Source organism: Monodelphis domestica, chromosome 5 (genome assembly GCF_027887165.1).
Source record: "Monodelphis domestica isolate mMonDom1 chromosome 5, mMonDom1.pri, whole genome shotgun sequence".
In the NCBI taxonomy this organism is placed as follows: domain Eukaryota; kingdom Metazoa; phylum Chordata; class Mammalia; order Didelphimorphia; family Didelphidae; genus Monodelphis; species Monodelphis domestica.
The window spans coordinates 86738603-86753937 of NC_077231.1; the positions used below are offsets into that span (position 1 = coordinate 86738603).

The window sequence follows — 15335 nt, forward strand, 5'->3', positions numbered from 1 at the left end:
AAAATCTTAAACAAAATTCTTGGATTTTTATAAAAATACAATCTCAAACAAACAAAAAAAATTCAAAAAAATATTCTTAGATTTTAAATTAAAATACAATCCCCCCTGAAGTAAGTATTAATAAATACATCAAGTTTAGCTCAGAATGCAATTTTCAGTTATGGGCTTGTTTGTGTCAATTATCAAAAGAATAGAAAAATAATCAAAAACATAAGAAAAATTCAAAATGGGCCTTGTATAGATCCAGTTTAAAGTAATTTCTATCCCACAAGTATGTAGGACAGGATTTCAGTAATATTTCACTTAGACATTTGTAGCCAAGACTACAGGAAGTTTCCAAAATATAAGAAGAAAAGAATTAGAATTCTATTTTGATGGGGAAATGTCATTCACTCGTCTGATTTTTTTTTCCCTCAGGGATATAGGAAGCCTGCATGATAGTCAAGCTTTGTAATTGTTTGAGTACTTCATGATGATACAATTTATGAGAGTTACACAAAACATTTTCCCCACATATTAATATATATAATTAGATGTAAATTTGGTACTGGCTAAGAAACAGAAAGGAAGATCAGTGGAATAGACTGGGGGAAAGTGACCTCAGCAAGACAGTATACGATAAACCCAAAGATCCCAGCTTTTGGGACAAAAATCCACTATTCGATAAAAACTGCTGGGAAAATTGGAAGACAGTGTGGGAGAGACTAGGAATAGATCAACACCTCACACCCTACACCAAGATAAATTCAAAATGGGTGAGTGACTTAAACATAAAGAAGGAAACCATAAGTAAATTGGGTAAACACAGAATAGTATACATGTCAGACCTTTGGGAGGGGAAAGGCTTTAAAACCAAGCAAGATATAGAAAGAATCACAAAATGTAAAATAAATAATTTTGACTACATCAAACTAAAAAGCTTTTGTACAAACAAAACCAATGTAACTAAAATCAGAAGGTAAACAACAAATTGGGAAAAAATCTTCATAGAAACCTCTGACAAAGGTTTAATTACTCATATTTATAATGAGCTAAATCAATTGTACAAAAAATCAAGCCATTCTCCAATTGATAAATGGGCAAGGGAAATGGATAGGCAGTTCTCAGATAAAGAAATCAAAACTATCAACAAGCACATGAAGAAGTGTTCTACATCTCTAATAATCAGAGAGATGCAAATCAAAACAACTCTGAGGATAAACTATGGGAGTGGAAACACCGAGAAAAAGCAACTGCCTGAATACAGAGGTTGAGGGGACATGACAGAGGATAGACTCTAAATGAACACTCTAATGCAAATACTATCAACAAAGCAATGGGTTCAAATCAAGAAAACATCTAATGCCCAGTGGACTCACGCGTCGGCTATGGGGGGTGGGGAGGAGGAAAAGAAAATGATCTATGTCTTTAACGAATAATGCTTGGAAATGATCAAATAAAATATATTAAAAAAATATTTCTGGCACTACTCAGGTTTAGTCTCTACTCCTTATTTTTATCCCTTTTCCTGGAATCAGAAACAAACATTAATCACAGTCCTATAATATTTTATCAATAAATGGCAGGTTCCCATAGTTTAAAGCTTTGAGGCATATATTGATATTATAGCAAGAGTATATATATATTAACTTGTATTACTGCAGGAAAAAAATAATATTAATATTAATTATGTGTACCTTCAGTACAAATAATGAGAAAAAAATCAAATATTCTGATCAAAAAAGAAAAGAAATAAGAATAATAAGAAAAAAATCAGTAATTCAATATATTCTTGAAAAAACAGCATCCATTTGTCTATGGATTATTATCTCTAATTCATATGATAAGGTAGAGTCACCATTCATATAATAGGATAGAGTCAATCAGTCTCAGCAGAAGATGCTTTCTTCACATGTGAGCCGTGAATCCAAGAGTCCCTTTCTCCAATCTTTATAGATGTTGGAGTAGTTAATAATATTTGGAATGGTCCTTCCCATGAAGGTTGAGTTGCTCCAGTTGGCTTGAAATTCTTGATATAAACTTTATCTCCTGGGTTCAGGTCATGCAGAGAAAAGCCTAATGGTCCAGCTTGTTCTGCAACTCCGGATTCATGAAGTTCACGTAGTTTGTTCTGTAACTCCTGTATATAGGAAGCAATAGTAATATCTCTCCCTAATAGCGATGTATAAGCCAGGGAGAAAGGCTTAGCCTGTATAGGTGGATGTCCAAAAAGCATCTCAAATGGTGAATTATGTAAGTCTCCTCTAGGCCTGCTTCTAAGATAAAATAGGGCCAGAGGGAGAATTTCAGGCCATTTTAAATGGGTCTCAGTGTATAATTTGCCAATCATAGTCTTAAGTTCTTTATTCATCCTCTCCACTTGGCCTGAGCTCTGGGGGTGATATGGAACATGGCATTTTAGAGTTATCCCCAAGCAAGAATATATTTGGTTTAAGACAGAATTGGTAAAATGACTCCCTCTATTGGAGTCAATATGTGCTGGCAGGCCAAAATGAGGAATGATTTCTTTTAAAAGTATCTTTGCAACAAAATCTGCTGTGGCTTGAGTTGTAGGAAATGCTTCCGGCCATCTGGTTAGTTGATCTACAATTACTAGACAAAATTTATAATGTCCAGCCTTTGGCATCGTTATGAAATCTATCTGTAGATGTTCAAAAGGTGTGTAAGCCAGAGGACATCCCCCAAAGGCTTTTCCACAATATGCATGTTGGTTATATGCATGGCAGATAGGGCAGGCTGAACATACTTTAGAGGCTATAGTAGTTATACCAGGGGCTATCCATACTCTCTTGACAGAGTTCACGATGCCCTGGGTGCCATAATGACCATTTTTATGAATAGATTGGCAAATTTGGTTATAGAAACTTCTAGGGAGCAGGGGTTTTCCTTCAGATGACACCCATACTCCATTAAACTGTTTTGCTTTAAATTTTTGTTTCTATTTTTCCACTTCCTTTTCATTATAGGAAAGTGATAAATTTAAATTATCAGTGGTTGTTAATGTTAAAATTAATCCAGGTCCTTCTATGGCTGCTAGTTTTGCAGCGGCATCTGCTCGGTCATTTCCTCTAGAGACAGGGTCAGAGCCACCTGTATGGGAAGAGCAATGAACTACAGCTAGGTCTTTAGGCAGTTTGAGAGCAGAAAGAACTTCATTAATAATTACTGCATTAGCTATGGATTTTCCAGCTGAGGTTAAAAATCCTCTTTGGAGCCATGGCATCCCGACTGAGTGACAAATGCCAAAAGCATACCTAGAATCCGTATAAATTGTTGCCTTTTTATCCTTGGCAATTATACAAGCTTGTTTTAGAGCTATGAGTTCTGCTCCTTGAGCGTTAAAGTTAGAAGGTAGTGAAGCTGACCATTCAGTGGCAAATTCTGAGACTAAGGCAGCTCCAGTGTAACGTATGCCATCCCTCATAAAAGAGGAACCATTGGTAAATAAAATCAGATCTGCATTGTCTAAGGGAGTATCCAAGAGATTATCTCAAGGCTTTTCTGCCATGGACACTAATGTTTCACAGTTATGTAATGGTTCTCCAGAAGTGGGTAAATCTGGAAGCAAGGTGGCAGGGTTAAGAGTTGAACAGCGTTTCAAGGTAATATTTTCACTATTTAATGAGGTTATTTCATACCTTGTAATTCTCTGATCCGAGAATGCCTGTGTTCTATGTTTTATCAATAATGCTTCTATCTCATGTGGGCACATTATTGTTAATGGACATCCCAATGCTAAATCAACGGATTTTGTTACTAGTAAGGCTGTAGCAGCGACTCCTCTAAGGCATGGTGGTGCTCCTGCTGCTACTTGGTCTAGTTGGGCAGAATAATAAACAATTGGGTCCTGAGAAGGTCCCAAAGTCTGGGTTAACACACCAGAGGCTAGTCCTCTTCGCTCATGCACATATAAAGTATGGCTTGTTGTAATCTTGTTGTTGAACCCAGGACCTTCTGTCTCTAGGCCTGGCTCTCAATCCACTGAGCCACCCAGCTGTCCCTTAAGATTAAAGGGAAGAAAAAGAAAAACTGCTGATTCCAATTTAACTTAAGAAGAAAAGAGAAGAGAGAAAAAGTTTTTTATACTCATGTGTTCTAGTAGCTGTGTCTTTAAGCCAAGTTTTTTGTTAAAAGGGACTAAGTGGTGAGACGGTAGAGTAAAAAGGCAAGGAATTTCAGAAGTTTATTGAGAGAATTCTTTAGACTCCCGTGTGGTCAGCCACAAATGTGAAAAGGAAATCACTTTAAAAGACTGATATATATTAAATTAAGGTCACCAAAGAATTCAGCTATGTAATTCCTAAATGAAAACTCAAGTCAGCAGTCAACCTTTTATGGAGTTTAATTACAAACAGGAGGAAGAAAGGTATTAGAGATAGAGAGAGAGAGGGAGAGAGAAAGGGGAGTGAAGGGAATAGGGCTTAAATACCCCTTCTGTTTAGGCTGGGCCAAAAGGCCCAAGCCCTTAGATAGCTGAGGCAAAGAAAAGAGATCAGTCCATATCACTCACGTGACCAAAATGGAGAAACAGTCTCAGGGGCCTCCACCTCCAGCTTCCTTCAGAGCAAGCTTCTCGGAGCACAACCTCTCCAACCAACCACCCCTAGTCCTCAGACCCCGCTATCTTTAAGGAAACCATCCAAGTTCCCTCCCCTCAGTTCTCACATTTACCAATCACTGTCCATGTCTTCCCTGTGCCAATGGTGGCTCTACCTTATCCCAGGACAGCCCAGAGGTCTGTGGCTTTGCACATGTCTGTTGAAGGTCATATTCTCAAATAATTAAATCTTGATCCTTTGCTTCAGCCCTTCCTAAATCCTGTTACCCTGAGTATGGTGGAGATTGGAATAATTAAATTTTGATCTATGCTGCAGCCTTTTCCATTGTTCAGCAAAATGTTTCTGTCCTAAAGTAATTGTAAGAAGGGAGGAGGAGGAACCTCCCTTGCCAATGGGGTTCACATTCCAATAGAGTTCCCACTATCAGTATGAAATTTTCCAAGTATGAAATTTCCCAATGGTGAAATTTCCAACATTTATAAGTCTAAGAAATTTTAAAGTTTACAATGCCTCCTCTTTGCTTCCTCTCCTGGAGAGTGATTCCTTCCTACTCTTTGCAGAAAACCCAGTGAAATCACCTCCAGAGACTGCAGTGAAGATACCTTTGTGAAGGGCACTTGGCTTCAAGCCTTTGTGGCAATAATGCTCTTTTGATCTCTCTTCCTAGGCATATTATATAGGGCTTCCTCTTTCCCCTGGGAGAAATATTTTCGGTTTGACCAACCAATGTAGGCCAGGATAAGAGCCCTTAATTAAGCCTGACCATCTATTGCATTCCCTGTTCTCATCTGTGCCTTCTTTAGACTTCATTTGGGATGAAACAAGGATATTGGTAAAAATAAAACATGGATCCCTTCAGAAACTTTTCTATGATTGGTAAATTTCTAATCAGAATTGGAGGCAGGTAGCCACCTGCCAAAGATAATGGCCTGTTTTTCTATGGGACCTAGCAAGCCACCATCAGGAGTTTCGGGTAGAGTCTGTCCCAGCCTAGACAAATGGACTTCTAGCCCCTGAGTCTACTGTCCATGTTGCATTAGAGAACTCCTCTATCCCTCCTCTGCCGAGGGTTTACCATTCCTGAGGTTTCATTTTCTGCTTTGTGGCAGTAATTCACTGGTTCATCTTTAGAATCTCAGAGGAACAGGCTTCTTGAGAATTGGTTTGGCCATAGCTTTCAAGTCCCCAAGGATTATTGAATGAAAAGCAGGTTATACTTGAGAAAGAGACTGGACTGAGTCCCACCCATAACTGCAGAATCCCCACTCCAGAGTAGCCAACAAGCATCCCCAGTGCAGCATTTCTAACTTTTTCAGTAAGATTTTACATAGAGGAGAACCCACTACTTTCTGGGGCAGCCTCTCATTTTGGGGCAGTGCTCAGTGGTAGAAAGTGACTTCCTGACACTCAACCTTAATTTCTCTTTGTTCTTTTGCATCTATTGCTTTTGTTCTTCCTCTGGGTAACAAACCAAAATAGTGTTTCCAAGAAAACACTTCCAAAGGAAAACCATTCAAATACTTAGAAAACAACCATCATGTTCCCTTTGAGCCATTACTTCTCTGAGTTAAAGTTCCACAGTTACTTCAACAGATACTTAGTGGATATGGTGTTGAGATGTTTTTTCATTCTGGTTACCCTCATAGGATCAGTTATCTAGAACTTGAAAGGGCCTTGGATTTATCTTGTGCTAATGTCTTATTTCAATGTAAAGGAAACTGAGTCTGAGGATGGACCTTGGTAAACCACTCCAGAGAAGCAGGATGCCCAGACAGTAACAGAGTCAGGCTTATCTCAACATCTGCTGGTGGAGAAACAAGCTCATTTCTGTCTACAGAAGGACCAAGTGATGGTAGAAACAGTGTTCAGCCTTTTTTTCAGAGAACACAGATGCTCCTGGAATCACTCAGAATGCATGTATTCCACAGCCCCACAGTCAGACAGGGGCTCCACTTCTTTGCCTAGCCTAAACAAAGGAACCAAGTAGTCCAGGACTGTCCCTTCACCCTTTGTTAGGAGTATGATGAACACTGCCATGATTGGAGCTCAGATTAGCCCAATTGTACCTTTTTCAAAGGAACCCACTGAGTCCCCACTTCCTAAGAGGGGTCCTCCCTCTGTTGCACCAGTGACTGAATTCAGAACCAGGGACAATGGACAGCTCAGTGGTGTTTCCTCCTTGTCCCCCAGTTCCCCAGAATGGGAGGCCATAGAGTTGGTAGTTTAACTGTTTCATAGCTCAGTACACTCACATCTGGACAGTCTCCCTCAGAGGAGCTTGACTGGCTGTCTTCATGGCAAGTCCTGTGAAAGGGTCCAACCCAGAGCCAGATATTTATACTGCTTTCATCCAAATCTCAATTACTACAAGAACTAGGATCATAGAGTGTGTCTCAAACTTGACATCAACCAGTGAAATACCAGCTATGTCCACCAGAAGCAGCTCCCCAGCTTTTTCTGAAGGAAGAATGGGCACTCTATGGCCCTAAGGCTCAGAAGTCACAAGTCTCTCACAACTTCAGCCCAACTTGGCACATGACACTCTTTTCCCTCCAACTCCTATTCCAGTTATTCCTGTAGCCTCTTCCAGTTATACCCATGGCAAAAGAACAGGAGATCTGCTGAAACCGCTACTAGTAACAAACAGACAACTCTGTCTCTTAGCAGCAAAGTCAGACATAATCCTTTCTTCTATGAGCACTGTCACTCGAGCTCCAAGCACTGAGTCAGAAAGCAGCACAAGTCACCCCTTGACCAATTCTTTTTCTGAAGACCCCAAGGTGTCCTTAACCACTGTTTCTGCAGAAAAATCCCGATTAGTCACCTCTATTAAATAGCATCCCTTGACAATCACAGCCCATGGCGGCCAACATACAGAATCAGAGAAAATCTCTCTAATCCCCTTACCCACAGGGGCCACAGCCAGAACTTTTACTGTCAAGGTGACAAACAGTACCTATCCTCAGCAATTTCATTGCTCAGCTCAACACCTGAAGTGAATTCAGTTCTGCCTCCTAGTACAATTCCAGGGGATATCCCAAAGAGTTTAAGGTCATGACTCTGGAGAGACAGGTGGACTACTGTAAAGATTAAAATTTTGGGGAGACTGAAGCAAGATAGAAATTAGTTTATCTCTGCAAGGAATATTATATTTTATGAGGTTTATTGAAGAATAAAATATAAAGAAAACACAAGTAAGAAAAGCACGTGTCTAGGCCCAGAGAGCCTATACACGACCACTCACATCTTGCCTGCTAGGTGGAGAGCCGACCACTCATATCTTGCCTGCTAGGTGGAGAGCCGACCACTCACATCTTGCCTGCTAGGTGGAGAGCCGCATGTGCTCTGAAAAGGAAGTAAAAAAGAAGGCTGAGCCTATTCACAACCAGGTTTAAATACCCCATCTCACTCTTGGCCCAGGTGAGAATTCAGTGAGATTCGAGGGCATTCTGGGGAAGTGGAGCAAGGATTTCTGGGGAATGAAGTCCTGGATTCAAGTCTATTTTTACATTATGCTAAACACAGTGACCACTGCCAATGCTGATTCAGGTTCAAATCCAGCTGCTGGGAACCAGGGTTGAGCTATCTATAACTCAAATTCCATTAGTCACCAAAATTCACAGGGGAGGGACATAGAATCCGTATTATTTTTTCATCCTATACTTTAGTCCAGTGGAACTAATTCAATATCAGCTTCCAATTTGATGCCAGGACTAGGGGACAGCCAATATTCTATGGGTAACATAGGCACAGAGGCCAGCCATTAACTGTGCAATCTCATATCCTCGTATTTATGCAGCACAAACATATGAGTGTGCTGTGGACATTGTCACCCTCAATGGAAAGTAGTCTTTGAGGCCAAGGGTTGTGTCATTTTCCTCTTTGCATCTATAAATTTAAGCACTGAATATTTGTGGATTTGTTTGACAAGGAGACACTGGGGTCTCAGGAAAACAGGCCAAGGAAACAGAGGTTGGACCTCAGACATGTGTCCCATGAAGTGATCTCTTTTAAAACCTGACACCTAGCTTTCTAAGCTCTTGGACTTGGATTTAATCATCTAGGAGGTCTCTTGCAGCTCTAAAAATAATAACTAACATCTATATAATGCTTACTTTGAACCAGTCCCTATGCCAAGTGCTTGGCAAACATCTCATTCAATCCTCGCAACAACCTTTGAAGGTAGGTGCTCTTATAACCCCTATTTTTAGGATGAAGAACTTGAAGCAGTCAGAGTCAAGTGATTTGCCCAGAGTACCAGAAGTAGTAATGTCTGAGGCTAATTTTGAACTCAGGTCTTTCTGACTCTAAGTCCAGTTCTCTGTCCACTGCACTACTTAACTATTGGATCATAGGTAGATTTATTTTCTTCTGTTTCTCTCCTAAACATAGTCTCTCCTCTCATGGCTGTTTTCTCTCCCTACAGGTTATAAACATCAAATGAGCTTCCCTTGCTTCACAAACAGTGAGTATTCTTATCCTGGCACTGAACAGAGGATACAGTTTGTGCATCCTGACCTTGTTCCAATAGCATCTTAGGAAAGAGAAGCTGGGATAGGAGGGCCAAAGAGAGAGAAAGACACAGAAAATCCTGGTTCCTTTCTCATATTTCAATCCCCACATGTCACCCTGTGACCATGTGAAACAGAAATAGTTTCCCTTGTATTTTATAGCCCCTCCCTATGATCATACATGCTTATCTGGTCCATAGTTTTCATTCATGATCTTTCTTCCTCAGTGCCTCAGAGAAAAACCATCACTTTAGCATTCTCTCTGACTTCATCCTCAGTTCCTCTCACTGCAGGTAGCATTCATTTGAATTTTTGATGAATGCTGGTAAATTTTGCTGCATTTTTTATGAAGTTGAAAGCTAGCTACTGGTCCTAGACTCATAAGATGACAGACTTACATCTATAAGTGAACTTCCAGGCTATCTCGTTCAATCTACTCATGATAAAATTAAATAAAAAATTTCCAATGGAAAAAAAGCTATCTTTTCTACCTCCCCTTAAACTATAACTGTAAGAAATACTTATAATCTAATAAAACAAATTATTTCATTAGCCATTTCAAAAGCATATATCCTATTCTGCCCCCTGAATCCAACACCAATCTGTTCAAAAGTATGCTTCATCAATGATTCTCTGGTATTCTGATTAGTCATGGTAGTGATCAGAATACTTAAATCTTTTAAAGTTATTTATTTTTATGATGTTGTTATTGTATACATTGTTCTTCTGGTGCTACTCACAAGTCTCCTCAGGTTTTTCTGAAAATATCTCAAAATTTATTTTTAAGAAAGCCATGATTTTCTGTCTGAAAACTGGTAGTAAGTATCCATTCCAAGGCAGAAAGAATGTTACAAGCTAGGCAACTGGGGTCAAGTGACTTACCCAGAGTCACACAGCCCAGAAGAATTTCAGGCCACACTTGAACCCAGGACCTCATAACTCTAGAGGTGTCTCTCAGTCCATGGAGTTCTTTGTTCCTCTTCCATAATTTCTTATAGCAAAATAATATTTCATCACACTCATGAACATCAGAACTTGTTCAGTCATTCCCCAACTGATGAGAATATCTCCTCAACTTCTATTCTTTAGTATCCATTCATTCCAATCTTTGCCACATTAAAAATGTTTGGAATATATTCCTTAGGATATCTGGTTCTTTTTCTTTGAACTCTTTGGGATATAGATCTAGTAATGATACTTTTTCAGTCAAAGGGCTTACGCATAGTTTCCTGGCATATTTCTAGTTTACTTTCTTAAAATTTGACTCCAATGTACAGCACTGCTCTAACAATAGTATATTAGTAGACCATTTTCTCTATTACCCATATTGGTCCTTTCCCTTTTTTCCAGCATTTCTAATCTTATCGGCTTATGTGAAACATCTAAATTATTTTAATTTTCATTCTATAATTATCAGTTATTTGGACAATTTCTTCACATAGATACAGTTTCTTCATTGAGACTCCCTATTCATAATCTTTGACTAGTATTGGAGAATCAATTTGATTTTTTCAAAATTAAGTTTTTCTGTTATATGTAACAACAGTTTCTAAATTTTTTTTAAAATATATTTTATTTGATCATTTCCAAGCATTATTCGTTAAAGACATAGATCATTTTCTTTTCCTCCCTCCCACCCCCCATAGCCGACGCGTAAGTCCACTGGGCATTAGATGTTTTCTTGATTTGAACCCATTGCTTTGTTAATAGTATTTGCATTAGAGTGCTGTCCCCCTTTTCATCTTTAATGCTGTGAATTTGCTTTTCTTCCTTCCTTTTTTTAATTAGATTGACCAGTACTTTGTCTATTTTGTTTGTTTTTTCAAAGTACCAGCTTCTTGTCTTATTTATTAAATCAATAGTTCTATCACTTTCGATTTTATTAATTTCTCCCTTAATTTTTAGGATTTCTAATTTGGTTTTCTGCTGGGGGTTTTTAATTTGATCGCTTCCGAGTTTTTTCAATTGCATTTCCAATTGATTGATCTCTGCTCTCCCTTGTTTGTTAATATAAGCTCTCAGGGATATGAATTTGCCTCTGATTACCGCTTTGGCTGCATCCCAAAAGGTTTGAAAGGATGTTTCGCCATTGTCATTTTCCTTGATGAAATTATTAATTGTTTCTATGATTTCTTCTTTAACTAAACGGTTTTGGAGTATCATATTGTTTAATTTCCAATTGGTTTTAGATTTGGCTTTCCATGTACCATTACTAATCATTATTTTTATTGCCTTGTGATCTGAGAAGGCTGCATTCATTATTTCTGCTTTTTTGCATTTGTGTGCTATGTTTCTGTGACCTAATGTATGGTTAATTTTTGTGAATGTGCCATGTGGTGCTGAGAAGAAGGTGTATTCCTTTTTATCCCTATTTATTTTTCTCCATATGTCTATTAATTCTAATTTTTCTAAGATTCCATTCACTTCTTTTACCTCTTTCTTATTTATTTTTTGATTTGATTTATCTAAATTTGATAATGGTTGGTTTAAGTCTCCCACTAGTATGGTTTTATTGTCTATTTCTTCCTTCAATTCTCCTAGTTTCTCCATTAGAAATTTGGGTGCTATATTATTTGGTGCATACATGTTGATTAATGATATTTCCTCGTTGTCTACAGTCCCTTTTAACAAAATATAATTACCTTCCCTATCCCTTTTGATCAGGTCTATTTTTGCATTGGCTTTATCAGATATCATGATTACCACTCCTGCCTTCTTTCTATCAGTTGAGGCCCAGAAGGTCTTACTCCATCCTTTAATTCTGACCTTGTGGGTGTCAACCCGCCTCATGTGTGTTTCTTGAAGACAACATATGGTAGGGTTTTGGATTCTAATCCATTCTGCTATTCGTCTACTTTTTATGGGTGAGTTCATCCCATTCACGTTCAAAGTTATGATTGTCATTTGTGGACTCCCTGGCATTTTGATTGCCTTCCCTAATTCTAACCTTTTCTTCTTCGGCTCTACCTTTTAGTCCAGTGATTTACTTTGAATCAGTCCCCTTGTCCCCTCCCTTGATGTTTCCCTTTTTAGTCCCTCCCTTTTTCTTCCCTCCCCCTCCCCCCTCTCTTTAACTCCCTTTTTGTTCTCCCTCTCACCCTCCCCCCTTGGTTTTCCCTTCTCCTTACCCTTGTTTGGTAAGATAGAATTCAAGATCCCAATGGATCTGGATGTTTTTCCCTCTCAGAGTTGATTTCCCTGAGATTGAGGTTTAAGTAACCCCCCCCCCTCTCTTCCTCTCCTTCTTATAGGAGTTTTCTTCCCCTCCCCTTCCCATGTGAATCTTTGTGTGAGAATGATTATTCTATTTGGTCTTTCTTTACCCCCTATTTATACATTACATTTCCCCCACATATTAGTATACGTAGATTGATATAAATGTAGTCCTTATAGAAGAGAGTTTGAGTAAAAGAAGAAGATAACATTTTTCCCCTTCCCTTAATATTTACCTTTTCAGGTATTCCTTGCTCTTTGATTTTCAGTATCAAACTTTCCACAGAGCTCTGGTCTTTTCTTTGCAAAAAGTTGGAAGTCTTCTATTTTGTTGAATGCCCATACTTTCCCTTGGAAGTATATAGTCAGTTTTGCTGGGTAGCTGATTCTTGGTTGGAGACCCAGCTCTCTTGCCTTTCTGAAGATCATGTTCCATGCCTTACGATCATTCAGAGTAGAACTTGCAAGGTCTTGTGTGACCCTGATTGGCATTCCTTTATATCTAAATTGTCTTTTTCTGGCTTCCTGTAGGATTTTTTCTTTTGTTTGATAGCTTTGGAATTTGGCAATTACATTCCTGGGAGTTGTCTTTTGGGGGTTTAGTGTAGAAGGTGTTCTGTGAGCTCTGTCAGTGGCTGTATTGCCCCCTTGTTCTAGAATCTCTGGGCAATTTTCTTTGATTATATCTTGTATCACCATGTCCAGTTTGGTGTTTATTTCTGGCTTTTCTGGGAGTCCAATTATTCTTAAATTATCCCTTCTCCTTCTATTTTCCAGATCTATCACCTTGTCGGTGAGATATTTTATGTTCTCTTCTAATTTCTTGGTGTTTTGGCTTTGCTTTATTAATTCTTGCTCTTTTACACGATCGTTGTCTTCCAGCTGCCTGATTCTGGCCTTTAAAGCCTGCTTTTCCTTTTCAGTTTCATCATAACGGTTTTGTAGATGCGTGAATTTCTTTTGCATTATTTCCAACTTTTCCTCCCAGAAGGCTTCCATCTTTTTGGTCATTTCTGATTCAAATTCTTCATAGGTTTGTGGAGAGTTTCCATTTCCTTTGGAAGGTTTTGGAGCATTTTCTTTTATATTATCTTCTATCTGCTCTGTATTTTGTATTTTGGCTCCATAGAATGTGTCCAAAGTTGCCCCTTTCTTCTTATTTTTCTTGGTATTTTGGGGCTTCTGTGCTTCTGTGGAGTTTGCCATCTCTGAATGTGGAGGATTAGCTTTTCTTATCTCTGTCTGGTGTTCGAGGCTTTAGTCCTGGGCAGATGGTTCTATGAGCTTTCCCTGGGTTAAACTGAATATGCCTCACTGGAACTAGAATGGAAGGGTCGGACCACGTTGCTTTCCGGAAGTTGCCTTCAGAATTGCTGGCCGTGAGGCTGTTTCGTTGGCCTGTGGGGGGATGAGCTGCAGCTTCCCCAAGCTTCGAGGGCAGGGACTTTCACTGAGACTTTGATAGCAGGATCCAGCCCCTGAGGCTGTCTTGCTCCAGGCAGTGACTTTCACTGGGACTCAGATAGAGGGCCCTGAGGGTTGTTGTTCCGAGGACCCTGCTCTCTGAGCCGGGCCTGGCTGCGGCTTCCCGGAGCCTTGGACTCTGCGCTCCTACCCCTGAGGTCCGAGTGATCTCGGGTTCTGGGTTTTGAGGGGAGCCGTACCTTTTGAACCGGGTCCAGGTCCAGGAGGAGGGTTCCCAGGGTCTGGGCTGTTGATCGTTTTGAATTTCGGCGCCTTAGGAGCTTATAGTTTGAGATCGGTCGGGAAGGGTTTTCCGGAGATCTGAGCTTTAGCTTTCTCTAAGCCGCCATCTTAACCGGAAGTCCCCAGTTTCTAAATTTTTTAAGGATCATTGAGACACAAATTCCCCCACCCACTCCCCAATTTTGAAATAGTAAGTAAATAATATGTAGATTTTACATATGTAAATATATAAAAATTTCGCATATTAAACCTTTTATGAAATGAAACTGAAATTAAAAAAAAATATAAGGTGAAAATGCTCCTGTTTTCTTCTGGATTTAGAATTCATCAGTTCTTTTTCCCTGGAAGCAGATGGCATTTTAAAAAATCACGAGTCCTGAGGGAAAGTTTTGGATCATTATATTGCTGAGAAATAACTGTTATTCACAGTTGTTCATTTTACTGCATTACTGTCACTGTCTTCAATGTCCTCCTGGTTCTGTCTATTACCCTATGCTTTAATTGCTGTAAATCTTTCCAGGTTTTTCTGAGTTCCTCCTTTTTTTTTCTTATATTACAATAGTATTCCATAACAATCATATAATATAACTTTGTCATTCCCCAATTGATGGATATCCTTTCATTTGCCAATTATATACACGTCATATCCCCCTAATATCCCCCCAAAAGAGCTGCTTTAAATATTTTTTGCACATATAACTTCTTGCCCCTCCCCCCCTTTTCATCTCTTTGGTAAAGAAACCTAATAATGGTATTACTGGCTCAAAGAGTATGTACTGTTATAGGCCTTTGCCTTTGGGCATAAGTCCAAATTGCACTCTAGAATGGATAAATAAGTTCACATATTCCATAAAAGGGCATTAGTGTCTCAACTTTTCCATTTGCCCTCCAAGTTTTGTCATTTTCTTTTCTTCCATCATAGGAAATATTTTTTTCATTGTAAATTATTTATTTAATCAATTTTGAACATTATTCCTTGGTTACAAGAATAATATTCTTTCCCTGCTTTCCGTCCCCCCAACCTTCTAGTAGCTGACATGCAATTCCACTGAGTATTACCTGTGTCCTTGATAAAACCCCATTTCCATGTTGTTGGTGTTTGCATTAGGATGTTCATTTAGAATCTTCATCCCCAATCATATCGCCTCGACCCATGTAATCAAGCAATTGTTTTTCTTCTGTGATTCTTTTCCCACAGTTTTTTACTCTGAATGTGGATAGTATTCTTTCTCATAGATCCCTCCGATTTGTTGAGGATCACTGCATTGCCACTAATGGAGAAGTCCATTACATTCGATTATACCACAGTGTATCGGTCTCTGTGTACAATGTTCTCCTGGTTCTG

At 39.1% G+C, this 15335-nt stretch overlaps 1 protein-coding gene across 2 annotated transcripts in view; it reads left to right on the forward strand.

Moving 5' to 3' along the window:
• Nucleotides 1-8466: 8466 nt before the first annotated feature.
• Nucleotides 8467-15335, forward strand: part of LOC103098723 (mucin-16-like) — a 45259-nt gene continuing 38390 nt past the window's right edge. The window contains exon 1 of one of the 2 annotated variants that reach the window (XM_056798715.1): nt 8467-9024. In XM_056798715.1, coding sequence (XP_056654693.1) covers nt 9000-9024 — 25 coding nt within the window. In that variant the 5' untranslated portion in view covers nt 8467-8999. The remainder of the gene's footprint in view (nt 9025-15335) is intronic. The other variant, XM_056798716.1, reaches the window with a different exon arrangement.